Source organism: Salvelinus fontinalis, chromosome 5 (genome assembly GCF_029448725.1).
Source record: "Salvelinus fontinalis isolate EN_2023a chromosome 5, ASM2944872v1, whole genome shotgun sequence".
Classification (NCBI taxonomy): Eukaryota; Metazoa; Chordata; class Actinopteri; order Salmoniformes; family Salmonidae; genus Salvelinus; species Salvelinus fontinalis.
The window spans coordinates 36,975,781-36,989,371 of NC_074669.1; the positions used below are offsets into that span (position 1 = coordinate 36,975,781).

The 13,591-nt window shown below is 43.4% G+C and overlaps 2 protein-coding genes across 2 annotated transcripts; one reads left to right on the forward strand and one right to left on the reverse strand.

The window, feature by feature from the left end:
• The first annotated feature begins 1,761 nt into the window (after positions 1–1,761).
• LOC129855541 (cilia- and flagella-associated protein 144-like) lies at positions 1,762–3,452 on the forward strand. The gene is made up of 4 exons (XM_055923315.1): positions 1,762–2,046; positions 2,797–2,853; positions 2,938–3,041; positions 3,180–3,452. The coding sequence occupies exons 1-4, from the start codon at positions 1,908–1,910 to the stop codon at positions 3,291–3,293; spliced, it is 414 nt and encodes a 137-aa protein (XP_055779290.1). The 5' UTR covers positions 1,762–1,907; the 3' UTR covers positions 3,294–3,452.
• A 2,555-nt stretch (positions 3,453–6,007) lies between these two features.
• On the reverse strand, positions 6,008–13,083 carry ebna1bp2 (EBNA1 binding protein 2). Its single transcript, XM_055923310.1, has 9 exons — positions 12,886–13,083; positions 12,658–12,741; positions 8,952–9,127; positions 8,466–8,589; positions 7,511–7,600; positions 7,329–7,404; positions 7,063–7,192; positions 6,725–6,929; positions 6,008–6,573 (listed from the first exon to the last, which is right to left on the reverse strand). The coding sequence occupies exons 1-9, from the start codon at positions 12,979–12,981 to the stop codon at positions 6,526–6,528; spliced, it is 1,029 nt and encodes a 342-aa protein (XP_055779285.1). The 5' UTR covers positions 12,982–13,083; the 3' UTR covers positions 6,008–6,525.
• Between the last annotated feature and the right edge of the window lie 508 nt (positions 13,084–13,591).

Consider the following 13,591-nt stretch of genomic DNA (forward strand, 5'->3'; position numbering starts at 1 on the left):
GACACATACTCTCTCACTCTCACACACACACTGGAGCCTACTAATCTGCCTCTAGATCGTCCCAATAACAAAGCTGCACTCTAACACAAGCTGATTCTCCAACTCCCTGGGAAGCTAGTCCTATTTTCCTGTTATTACTTACTATATTTTTCATTATTTTCCGGAGACGACAATAACCCTTAAATTAGGTTACGACATGGGAAGGGAGAACAGCAGAGGATCTCTGACTTTATTAACCTGTCTCTTTCCATGAGGGAAGCAGTGACACAGAACCATCCAGCAGAGACACACACTGCTCAGAAACCCTCAGAAGGGGAGGGGGGGACAATAATGATTGTCTCAGAACAGGGGGAAGGAACGAGGGACTAAGGAAGACCGGAGGAAGGGAAATGAAATGAAAGGGAAATTAAATAAAAGGCCTTATGTGATGGGACAAGTGCAGGTGCTTCACAGCCGTGAGATTTTCATCACTGCTTTGCAAATATACCAGTGATCCTGAGGGACCCATCCAACCAAATGCTCCATTTACAAGAGGAAGTGTGTGTGCCTTTGTAAATGTGCACGTGTGTGAGTGAGAAGCCCTGATCGTGACACTACAGATGGTAGACTAACTCAAGCGTAGTTCTGCACAATCTGAAAACCTCAATTCGGTTTCCAAGCACTGTGCAGTCAGTCACTAGACTGTACTTTCTCCCATTGCTGTTAAATATTCATAACAGTTAACCCAGTAGGCTACATACAGTACACCAGCAACACGGAGACGTTAACAGATGGAGATGGGGAAAGAGCAGCTGAACACTAAAGTGCTCCAAGAATCTTCTGCCAGTGTCTGCCTGACAAAGATTATGTCCCAAATTGCACCCGTTTCCCTATATAGTGGACTACTTTTGTCCAGGGCCCATAGGGCTCTGGTCAAAAGAAGTGTGCCATGTAGCGAATAAGATGCCATTTGGGACACAATCAGAGTGTACATCTAAAACATTCTGATTGGTGAGATTGTGGCAAAAAAAAGAGGAAAGAAAATCACGATATGAAGACAAGAAAAAGTAAGATTGATAGCCACTCGCAAAACCTAGTAGGCATACAACATAAACCTAAGACAAGACAAATGGGTCTCTATGAAAACTCGGGAATCAATATCAAACACAACGGTCTTCGAAATTAAATCAACAGCAGTCTGAAAAACAAAAACTCACAGACTGACCAAGCAATAATCTCAGGCTATATATATATATTATTCGTCAAGCTTATCAGATATAAATATAGCCCTAGAGACGAGGCCGGCCGAGGACAACCAAGGTCTTGTATTGGAACTGGACACCACCTCTGGCAGGGTTATATAGAGGGAGACCGGGGATCCTCATGTCAATACAGCTATGACCTTGTCATCACATTCTACTCATGCAGCCAGGCCTAAATATAAAAAAAACACGTACTGAACGGAGCAGCTCGTGTAAAGATTTAAAGCCCCTAACATTTGATATAGTATCTCTAGATATCAAACAAGCAAACTTGGCTTGCATTTTACAATATTTTCTTTGATGTTTTTCAATTGCCAACGTTGAAGTAAATTGATTTAATGGTGGCCTACAAGACAGAATGTACTCTATTCACTAATAAGGCAAGAGCACAGTAAACTACAGCCCCTGTAGCTCTGAACAGAAATACGTTTGATTTCATCCATGGCTGACTGAAAGAAAATGTGTACTGTGCGCCCTCGTGTGGCCACTAAATACCTGTACATTCTGAGGTTCTGTTGACTGTTGCTAGGCAACGAGAGAACTAAATAAAACTTGTTGCGATTGAGAGCTAGTTTGTATTTCGACGACTGGCTTGCTACAAAGTTGCACACTACGTAGTGTCTCGGTTGTTTTCTCTGGATTGCGTCCGAATTTACACGAACCAGGATGGCAGCGGCTAAGCAACCAAAAGAAAAGCATCCTGTGGATATTGTTCATCAGAACGAAATTCACGTCGAGACCATAAAGAAGGAGAATAGGAGCCAACAATTGTACACGCAATTTAGCATAAACCCGTACAAAAGACGTAAGCACATTCAACCGCCGTAGAAAGGTTTGTGTATTAATGTGAACGATGAGGAATGTCATGATGAACAACTAATGTAATTGCTTTTGTCCAATCCCCTACTGTGTCATAACCTGGTCACAAGCTAGTATCACAGGAATGAAACCACTTCAAAAGCTTTAGCTATATACAAACTCAAAGTACTGGACAAAAAAACGAAAACACCTAGCTATCACCACACTCCAATTAAGAAATACAACCTCCTGAGTTGACAGCCTTTAATGCTTTGCCGACACCTCTGCTGTATAAGATCACTCAGTTAGTAACATACTGCAAGGACAATACTAGGACGACAAGAGCTTCAACCAGAGGAGTCTGCTCAACTCAGTTTCGGTCCACCAAATTTGGCCCGACCGCTTTTTCAGTCAGAGCGTCTGGATTATGAAACACCCTGCCAACCAGTGAGAGTATTTTTGCTAGCTTCACGGCAGACCTAAAAAAGTGTCTAGTGTAAAACCAGTCATGTGAAGATTAAGGCATTCTGTTACTTAAAATGTCAGATACTGTAGGACCAAAGGATTTTAACTCTGAAGTATCATTATATTGTATATTTTTGCCTATTTTGATTTGTTTTATATATAGAGAGATATCTTAAGCGTTATATTGTAATGATGTATTGAAGTATATCGTTTTCTGTCCGGGACTACATATATCAGCTATCTAGCTAAATCTCTGACAAATAAACCAATAAAGTCATCTTTTACTTCTCAGTTCATGTTTTGACTGACAAGCCTATGGCCAGCCCCACCCACGACAACATAGAGGATCGTAAGTATGATGGCTAGCTTTTCAATATTATCGGAGATGTTGGCCAGTCTCTTAGATTATGTCCCCCCCCCCCCCCCCCCCCAGCTGCTTTCCTGAAGATCATCCACAGGGCTTGTTTGGAACCAACCAAGAAATACACTCAACCCCAAACTGCGAGCCAAGAGATAGGCTGGATATCCAGACCTCTGGTAAGAACTCCCACTTTGTGAGTGATTATGAGAATACGTTTCAAAGTTGTCCCCCCTTCTTTAGTGTCCTTAGCCTGCTCTGGCACTCCTACAATCAAATTTTTCCTTAAAAAAAAATCACCTTTTTTCCCCTGTCAGATTGTTTCAGATCGCAGCGATAGGAGACTGAACTGGCCGCGGCAGAACTCTGAGATCACCAAGTACATGGATGCAGCATGGCGTCTGAAAGAACAGACCCAGAACCTGGGATAGATCTCCAGCCTACTCCAAGCAGGCTACGAGACTCAATTTGGATCAACTACTGGATCATTGCCCTCTTTGCTGGATATCAATTGAGAAATATTAAATGGAAACATGGCTATGAAGAATATTGCTTTACTGTCCCAAATAAAACAACTGGTTGCAGACAGACCTACTGTATAATGTCAAACACCATAAAGTCATACAGGAAATACATATTGAACTAGTACAAATCATTTATCAAAAAGAAACAGGAGCAGGTATAGCATGGTCCCAGGACTGTTTGTGCCCTTGCCATCTCCATTGTTGTCATTGTCAAGCCAACCATGATACCGCATGACAATGAGTGACAAGGAGTTTGTATAATACCAGACTGGCACTCAAATCAAACTTTATTTGTCACATGCACCGAATACAACAGGTGTAGCACCTTACCATGAAATGCTTACTTACAAGCCCTTAACCAACAATGCAGTTCAAGAAAGCGTCAAGAAACTATTTACTAAAGTAAACATTTTTATTTATTTATTACATAATAGCAAGGCTATATACAGGGGGTATGCATAGATAGACAGCGAGTAGCAACAGTGTAAAAACAAAGGGGGGGTCAATATAAAGAGTCTGTGTGGTATTTGATTAATTGTTCAGCTTGGGGGTAGAAGCTGTTAAGGAACCTTTTGGTCCTAGACTTGGCGCTCTGTTACCGCTTGCATTGCAGTAGCAGAGAGAACAGTCTATGACTTTGGTGACTGGAGTCTGACAATTTTTGGGGCTTTCCTCTGACACCGCCTAGTTTATAGGTCCTGGATGTCACGAAGCTTGGGCCCAGTGATGTTCTGGGCCTTACGGTCAGATGCCGAGCAGTTGCCATACCAGGCGGTGATGCAACCGGTCAGGATGCTCTTGCTGGTGTAGCCGTAGAACTTCTTGAGGATCTGGGGACCCATGCCAAATCTTTTCAGTCTCCTGAGGGGGAAAAGTTGTTGCCGTGCCCTCTTCACAACTGTCTTGGTGTGTTTGGACCATGATAGTTTGTTTGTGATATGGACACCAAGGAACTTGAAATTCTCAATCTGCTCCACTTCAACCCTGTCGACGTTAATGAAGCCCTGTTCGGACCTCCTTTTCCTATTGTCCACGATCATCTCCTTTGTCTTGCTCACTTTGAGGGAGGGACTGTTGTCCTGGCACCACGCTGCCAGATCTCTGACCTGTCGGTGATCAGGCCTACCACTGCTGTGTCGTCAGCAAACTTAATGATGGCGTTGGAGTCGTGCTTGGCCACACAGTCGTGGGTGAACAGGGAGTACAGGAGGGTCCCAAGTGTTCAGGATCAGCGTGGGGGCGATCCGTCAGGAAGTCCAGGATCCAGTTGCAGAGGGAGTTGTTTAGTCCCAGGGTCCTTAGTTTAGTGATGAGCTTTGTGGGTACTATGGTGTTGAACACTGAGCTGTAGTCAATGAACAGCATTCTCACATAGGTGTTCCTTTTGTCCAGGTGGGAAAGGGCAGTGCGGAGTGCGATTGAGATTGCACCATCTGTGGATCTGTCGGGGCAGTATGCGAATTGGGTCTAGGGTTTCCGGCATGATGGTGTTGATGTGAGCCATGACCAGCCTTTCAAGGCACTTCATGGCTACCTACGTGAGTGCTACGGGGCAGTAATCATCTAGGCAGGTTACCTTCGCTTTCTGGGGCACAGGGACTATGGTGGTCTGTTTGAAACATGTAGGTATTACAGAGGCAGTCAGGGGAGGTTGAAAATGGCAGAGAAGACACTTGCCAGTTGGTCCGTCCTGGTAATCCGTCCGGCTCCGTGGCTTTGTGAATGCTGACCTGTTTATAAGGATCGGACCGTTTTTACAATTTTCACCTAAAAAAATGACGACACACACACCGATCCCATAGAGGTTGAAGGTCTTCCTCACATCGGCTACGGAGTGTGATCACAATCATCCGGAACAGCTGGTGCTCTCATGCATGCTTCAGTGTTGCTTGCCTCGAAGCGAGCATAAAAAGGCATTTAGCTCATCTGGAAGGCTCGCTGGGCAGCTCGTGGCTGGGGTTCCCTTTATAGTCCATATTCGTTTTCTAGCCCTACCACATCCGACGAGCATCTGACCCAGTGTAGTAGGATTCCATCTTAGTCCTGTATTGATGCTTTGCCTGTTTGATGGTTCTTCTCAGGGCACAGCGGGATTTCTTATAAGCGTCCAGATTAGTGTCCCCCTCCTTGAAAGCGGCAGCTCTAGCCTTTAGCTCGGTGCGGATGTTGCTTGTAATCCATGGCTTCTGGTCAGGATATGTACGTACGGTCACTGTGGGGACGACGTCATCGATGCACTTATTGACGAAGCCAGTGACTGAGGGGGTATACTCCTCAGGCTAAACCAGAGGTAATTCTTGCACCACATAAAAATAGTTTAGATTTAACATTTACCCAGATCTATAGAAAGTAACACATTGGTCCATCACATATTAATACTATTGATAGATGTTAAAGGCCTATTGATAGATGTTAAAGGCCAAACATGACAGCTGTACAATATTACAAATTGTCATGTCACTAGAGGGTAGTGAATCAGTGTCAATTCGCAGACTTGAAAAGGTGTGGATTTTGCTAAAAATCTATAAGTATTACCAAAAACTAAATGACAGCATACATTTATTGAAGTGGCTTGATCATTGTAACCACCGTCAGAAAATAGCTTCACAAACTTACACGCGTTACAACAATGTATAAAGATTTATTTTAAAAGAAACATGGATTTTTTTTTACAGACAGTAATAAAAGAAACAAAATGTAATTTTCTTTTGATGTTCAAATTCATGTTTGGTGTTTTAAACCTCCCCTCTGCAGAGGGAGTGTAGCAGGGCAGTTATTGAATTTGGCGTGTATAGTACGGTACCGCTCAGTCAGGTTATGCAAAAGGTGACATTCTAAAGCTCACATGCAGCCAAGTCCACATCTAGCCTCCTCCGCGATATTCTAGGAAAGATCAGTCTGAGGGCTGGATGCAAGTGGACATCTTGGGTCATAGTGACAAAGTCCTCCATATCAGTCCACTGCCCCAAGGGCTCAATAACAGGTGGCGTATGGAATTAAGTATAGAAAGAGAGCACTTTTCTTTAATATATGCGCTGGGATGCAATGTGTGTCACCCAAGACTGATGACGGGGTGCAAACCTGGCTGATGTCACAGACCGAGAGACCAATCAGACTGCAGGACCTTTGGCACAACTCTTTAGGAGCGACCCTTCATCTTCTTGCGTGCATTCTTGCCCGGTCGTTTCTGAAGAATCACAAAACATAGTAGAAAAGGAGAAAAATTACAAAAGATCTACGATCTCAAATAATATAACTGGGGGAAAAAATGTAATTGAACAATCAATTATTTGTACTTTAATTTAAAATGTGATCAATGATGTCTGTCAGTCACTTACAGCCCCTCCTTTGGCAGGGCCCCTTCCTCCTTTTCCTCCAGGTCCCGCTTTGCCTCCTTTCCCTCCCTTTCCTCCTTTCCCATGAGCCACCTTGGCACGAAACCCTGACACATCATTGTGACTGTCCTTGGTGTTCCACTTGCTTCCACTCTTCTTTCCGCCAAAGCCAAACCTCTGGTCCTTATACTTCCTCTTAGCATTGGGCCTGTCAAGTAAAGAGGTTTGAGTCGAGGTACAGTACACACAAATGTTATAAAAGCACTGAATACAATGAGTATAGGTAGGTAGTGGAGAATAAGCATTGTGCACAACATTCACATCTGTGTGTGGCGTCTTACCCTTTTTTGTTCGTGGCTTTTTTATCAGGTGTTTGGCCTCCTGCTGTTTTCCCTGCTCCTCCTTTAGCTGGAGCGCCTCCTTTAGCAGTCTTCTGATCTCCTTCCAGGAAGTCCAGTTTGTCAGTCATGCCTACGAGAAGAGGGTGTTTAAAACGGTATGAATCACATTTGGCAGTTTTAGCAGATGCTGTCAACCAGAGCAACTTACCAACGACAAGTGTGAACAAGTTGGGCCGTAAGCACAACACGTAGAACTGAGGACCTACCTTTCTGATACTTCTTCACGGCAAACATCATGGCCTTCTTCTCCTTCTGCCTCTTCTGAATAACCTCCACTTGCACCTACAGGACAGATTTCATATGACCACGATGACATAATAAAAAGGTAAGTGCCAGCGAGACCACCACTGCTGTCCTTCAAGGAAAAAGAGATTAGAGGATTACTAACCTTCTTGCCGTACTTCCTTTGTTCTCTTAGTTTCTTGGCCTTTTCGGACTTCTCCATCATTGTCTGCTTCATGATGAGTTTCTTCCTGATCTATAGGAAAAGACAACGGATCGCATTATTCATGACCACACCAGTGTTTCAGCGCCAGTAAAATGTCAGAATTTGCTGGACAAACGTGAGATTTACCGGCCATACCAACAGAAATCCATTTGAATGCCTCCGCGTGTAAGGTAAAGTTTGATTAGGAGTGCCCACGGGCGATTTATTGACACCACGATGGAAGTGACTGCAATACTAATGCAAGAATGATAGCCCACCGCCTTGCACAAAGCACGTCCCCCTCTGTCCATCTGGCTAGTCAATATCCGCTGTTTCAGCGTCAATTTATTGTGCCTTTATCCTCGTTAAAGTTGCTAGTTAGCTAGCTTGATTTGCATTTCTTTATTAAAAAAAAATAAATTAAACGGCCAACTTTTCAACCAGACATTAGATTAGTGGAAGAGGAGGAAATACAAAATGACTTCATCTTAATACTCCTTCTTGGTGGACTTGTATGGTACGTCTCACCTGTATGCATACAGTTCAGTGAGTGGTGCAGGAAACTTTGTGGGCCAGTACCATGATACAATGTTGCTAGTTGGCAAGCAAGAGCGCAAGACAGACTGTCAGATTAGAGATTATGCGATAACAAGACAACCTGAACCAACCTCCATGCATAGCCAATGTGATTTGAAGAGGATATTGATTTGTGTCAGGATACTTTGTCAAATAATGTTTTTTAAGCATTAAAACAATTATTATATAATCTGCCATAAACAGGCAATTACGGAATAGTAAAAACAGCAACTCTTTTTATAACCGTTTTGGTGTCAGAGATCTACCCATACCTGATGCAATTAAGTCACATACACATGGCAAGATATCTCTGGTCTAAGGCTACATCAGGGCATCCTACCTTCTGCATTTGCTGGTCCGACTTGGCCATCTCTGCAAAGTAGTCCTCGGGCCTCTTGGTGGCTATCTTAAGCTTCAGGAGCCGGGGCATCGCCTCCAGAACAGCGGCTTGGGCTTGGCGGTAGCTGGAGGACATCAATGCAAGAGAGGATGTGTTACAATTGCCATAGCTTAAAGAGCATAATATTACACCAAAGTCTCTCTTCAGTATGATATGAATGGATTTTTTTATTTATTTAACTTGGCAAGTCAGTCAAGAACAAATTCTTAATTACAATGACTGCCTACACTGGCCAAACCCTAACCAGGACGACGCTGGTCCAATTGTGCACCGACCGCCCTATGGGACTCCCGATCACGGCTGGTTGTGATACAGCCCGGGATCGAACCAGGGTCTGTAGTGACGGCTCTAGCACTGTGATACTGCGTCGCTCGGGAGCCCCACACCCATGTATTCAACACTCATGTATCGGGGCAATACACTCACAAGAACATCTCTCGCTGGAAGTCGTCATCCGGGTTGAGGTCTCCGCTAGCCTTGTTGTCAAGTCTGCCCTCGGACTTGGCAACGATGTCATCAGCTGGGAGATTGACCATGTCCAGCCTCTCTACCCAGGGTAGTGTGTTCTTACGGAAGTCGGCAAGGCACTGTTTCAAACCCTCCTGTACACAACCATTAAGAAAATAAGTATTAGAAAAGCTAACGGTGATTCACATACTAGGCAACACCAATTTTGTGACTTCTGGCATATCAACAAAAATCTATCGGAGCACGTTTTTGGACTCATTCAGCAGTTTTACCTTGTTAAGTACAATACCATTGGAAACGAATGTTGTAAGTTATTTATAGTCCTAAAACTTACACATACAATCGTAATATGTTACTTATTTTGATTTTTTAAAGACAATGTTGCATTTTGATTTTAATGGGTCGCCAACGCAGTAAGTTTAACACTTTTTTGTTAATCACTAGGGTTTCTGTTAGCCGGTAATAGCCGGCTTCTGGCAACAACAACAAAAAAGCCCCGAAATAAAATAAGAACTGTCGCCGGCCAATTGTCAGGGAGAAGGGGGGCGGGGAGAATCCCATTGCAAAATGTTTGGCCTATTCATTGATGGAAATACCAGCCGATTAGGGGAATAACGGTACATGTAGTGGTGCCGAACCAGTCGGTGTGCACTGTAAATCCAAACGAATAGGCCTATTTTTTTGTTGCTATGCCTACGCTGCGTTTTAAGCCTGCCTGGAGTAAATCTGAGCTGAAAAACATATCAGGCTATTCTGTTCAAACTAGAGCCTATGCGCACGTTGTAATCAAAATTTTAATTTTAAATTGTCGCATTTCAAACTGTCCTTTTGTGAGGCGCGGCCAGGAACGAGAACTGGAGGATGCTCCATCATCGCTTAAATCTCCAGTTTGGGAACATTTTGGCTTCCCAGTAGATTACAACAGCGAAGGACAGAGCGTCGTGGATAAAACGTCAACAGTGTAGTCGCTAAAATCAACGAGAGCTGGCCACAACTCAAATATGGTGACACATTTACGCCAACACCCCTCCAGTGTACCAGAGCAAGATGGAAAAGCAAAGGAACACCGCCGGTCTCCCCTCTGCATTCAAGCCGCCGATTCTGACTTGGCCAAGAAAATAACAAGAGCGATAGGCAGGCTGTGTTTACAGTCTTTGGTTTATAGCCGTGGATATGCGCCCATTCTCGGTGGCTGAGAATAGGAAGGGTCAGCACCCCGTGAAATTGCTCGAGCCACGTTACGAATACAAGCTAACCAAAGCTGCGGCATGGGTCCTCAGATCCTCAAAATGTTCTAGAGCTGCACCATTGAGAGCTCCGACACTTGGTAGTATCTAACAAAATCACAAATCTAAAAGAATGGAATTAAGAAATATAAATATTAGCACGAGCAATGTCAGAGTGGCATCATCTAAAATACAGTAGAAAACAGTATATACACTGCTCAAAAAAATAAAGGGAACACTTAAACAACACAATGTAACTCCAAGTCAATCACACTTCTGCGAAATCAAACTGTCCACTTAGGAAGCAACATTGATTGACAATACATTTCACATGCTGTTGTGCAAATGGAATAGACAAAAGGTGGAAATTATAGGCAATTAGCAAGACACCCCCAATAAAGGAGTGATTCTGCAGGTGGTGACCACAGACCACTCAGTTCCTATGCTTCCTGGCTGATGTTTTGGTCACTTTTGAATGCTGGCGGTGCTTTCACTCTAGTGGTAGCATGAGACGGAGTCTACAACCCACACAAGTGGCTCAGGTAGTGCAGCTCATCCAGGATGGCACATCAATGCGAGCTGTGGCAAGAAGGTTTGCTGTGTCTGTCAGCGTAGTGTCCAGAGCATGGAGGCGCTACCAGGAGACAGGCCAGTACATCAGGAGACGTGGAGGAGGCCGTAGGAGGGCAACAACCCAGCAGCAGGACCGCTACATCCGCCTTTGTGCAAGGAGGCGCACTACCAGAGCCCTGCAAAATGAACTCCAGCAGGCCACAAATGTGCAAAAAAAACTCAAATAACGACAAAAAAAGTTTTAACTAGGCAAGTCATTTAACAACAAATTCTTATTTACAATGATGGCCTACCCCGGCAAAACCCTAATGACGCTGATCTGAATAGTGTCCCGCCCTATGGGACTCCCAATCACGGCCGGTTGTGATACCGCCTGGAATTGAACCAGGGTCTGTAGTGACACCTCTAGCACTGAGATTTACATTTTAGTCATTTAGCAGACGCTCTTATCCAGAGCGACTTACAGTAGAGTGCATACATTTTATTATTATTTATTTTTTTACATTCCATTACATTTTTTTTACATACTGAGACAATGATATCCCTACCGGCCAAACTCTCCCTAACCCGGACGACGCTATGCCAATTGTGCGTCACCCCACGGACCTCACGGTTGCGGCCGGCTGCGACAGAGCCTGGGCGCAAACCCAGCCCAGCCTGGGCGCGAACCCAGAGACTCTGGTGGCGCAGCTAGCACTGTGATGCAGTGCCTTAGAACGCTGCACCACTTGGGAGCCCCAAAACTAACCATGACCCTCCATAGTCTCTATGGGATTGCCACAGGGTTCAATTCTCGGGGCGACTCTCTTCTCTGTATATATCAATGGCGTCGCTCTCGCTGCGGGTAATTCTTTGATTAACTTAAACGCAGACGACACCATTCTGTATACATCTGGCCTTTCTTTGGACACTGTTAACAAACCACGAAACGAGCTTCAATGCCATACAACACTCCTTCCCTGGCCTCCAACTGCTCTTAAATGCTAGTAACACGAAATGCATGCTCTTCAACCGATCGCTGCCCGCACCCGTCCGCCTAGCATCACCACTCTGGAGGGTTTTGACTTAAAATATGTGGACAGTTATAAATACCTAGGTGTCTGGCTAGACTGTAAACTCTCCTTCCAGACTCACATTCAGCATCTCCAATCCAAAATGACACAGAATCGGCTTCCTATTTCGCAACAAAGCCTCATTCACCCATGCTGCCAAACATACCCTCGTAAACTGCCTATCCTTGACTTCGGCGATGTCATTTACGCAATTGTAAATGAGAACTTGTTCTCAACTGGCCTACCTGGTTAAATAAAGGCCAAATAAAAAAAAAATAGAATACAAACAGTTACAACGGTTGGCTGTTATCAAAGTGATACATTTGACAGTCAAACTTGTGTATTGGTGTGTGGCTAGCGACTTTTATGGAGAGACCTACCCGAATTATTCGCGCCATTTGAGAAAGAAAACGATAGCTGCATTCTAAGTCCTGCAACCCCAAGCGTGTATGACACAAATCAAAGACATTGATCCGTTTTAAGCAATTGATATAATGTAATGTTACCTCTATAACCTCTATAACCCCCCCCCCCCCCCCCCCCCCCCCATCAGCGTGTGTAATGTAGTAACACACTGTCCACATCATGGAGTAACGTAATATCAATGATAGTAAAACAATTCAATAATTTAATTTAGGATGATAGAAAAAATGAAGCAAACTCAGACTTTTCCAATAATCATATATCTCACTAGTTTAACCATTTAGATATTTAAAAAAAAATCCTAAACAGTTTAACCAGGTTTAACGATTATAGCCTACATAGGACGTAGATCTTTGGAAACAATGGTTGGTTGCGCATGTCAACACTCACCACATTGTTGACAATCTTCTTCGGTTCTTGTGTTGTAAAGTTCAATCCAGGCTTTAACAAACCCTTTGCAAATGCATCTTGAAGCTAATGAAAAAGAAACACAGCAAATTAAAGCTTTTTATAACCTAGCTAAAGTTAGCAAAGACATCGCTAACTAACGTGAACTACTATTTAACTTCGCTAATGTTAGCTAGCTACCAAGCACCACGCTATAGAATATCCAGTTACCTCTCCGTCAGATAATTCGCTGTCATCCTCCTCAGACGTCTCACCTAATTGCTCGTCATCTTCGTTAATATCCATGGTTTTGTTAACGAGAATCATTGGATACAAACAGTTATTTGATGTAAAAGCAGTGCTCACATGGAGCGGTTCACGTGGGAAGGAAGTGGCGGCTTTCAGGGTCCTCCGAAAATATCTTCCGGTGAAACACTCAGCCCGAAGAGATGAAAGGTTCCTACCCAACGTTTTTTTTTGTAGTATTTACAGTTTTCCTGGATTATAACTCGTGGAGAAAAAAAGACCAGAAGAGTCAGGACAAAAAACATATTCAATTTATATTGATATGGGTGTATGCTTTAATAATTTATATTCATTGTTTATTATGTAATTACGCATTGTATGAATGCTTTTCCATAGTGATAGAATGTAACGATAACATTCTATTCATATTATATTCCACGCCTCGGCAAAACATAGCATGTTAATCTCTGGATGTATCAATGATTTAAAAATAAATAATGAATAAGGAGTTTTGAGGAATCAACCAATTGTTTTTCCAATAAAGGTAAGTAGCTTAGTTAAATAAGAATAATTACTTTTCAAAGTTGAATGTATGGTTCCAGGTAAGGCTATAAAAATGTGCCTATTGTAGATCAGGAGTTGTAGATGTAAATGTTAAGGTCCAATAGCGCAATTTCAGATCAAAGTGAAA

What these genes read in the sequence shown, in the direction of transcription:
- LOC129855541 (XM_055923315.1), top strand. Translation starts at nt 1,908, where the DNA reads ATGGCAGCGGCTAAGCAACCAAAAGAAAAGCATCCTGTGGATATTGTT. An exon ending in CATAAACCCGTACAAAAGAC is followed by an intron (nt 2,047 to 2,796) that starts GTAAGCACATTC and finishes TTTACTTCTCAG; the next exon opens with TTCATGTTTTGACTGACAAG. An exon ending in GCTGGATATCCAGACCTCTG is followed by an intron (nt 3,042 to 3,179) that starts GTAAGAACTCCC and finishes TTCCCCTGTCAG; the next exon opens with ATTGTTTCAGATCGCAGCGA.
- ebna1bp2 (XM_055923310.1), bottom strand. Translation starts at nt 12,981, where the DNA reads ATGATTCTCGTTAACAAAACCATGGATATTAACGAAGATGACGAGCAA. An exon ending in AAAGGAAGTACGGCAAGAAG is followed by an intron (nt 7,405 to 7,510) that starts GTTAGTAATCCT and finishes TCTGTCCTGTAG; the next exon opens with GTGCAAGTGGAGGTTATTCA. An exon ending in AAAGCCACGAACAAAAAAGG is followed by an intron (nt 6,930 to 7,062) that starts GTAAGACGCCAC and finishes TTTACTTGACAG; the next exon opens with GCCCAATGCTAAGAGGAAGT.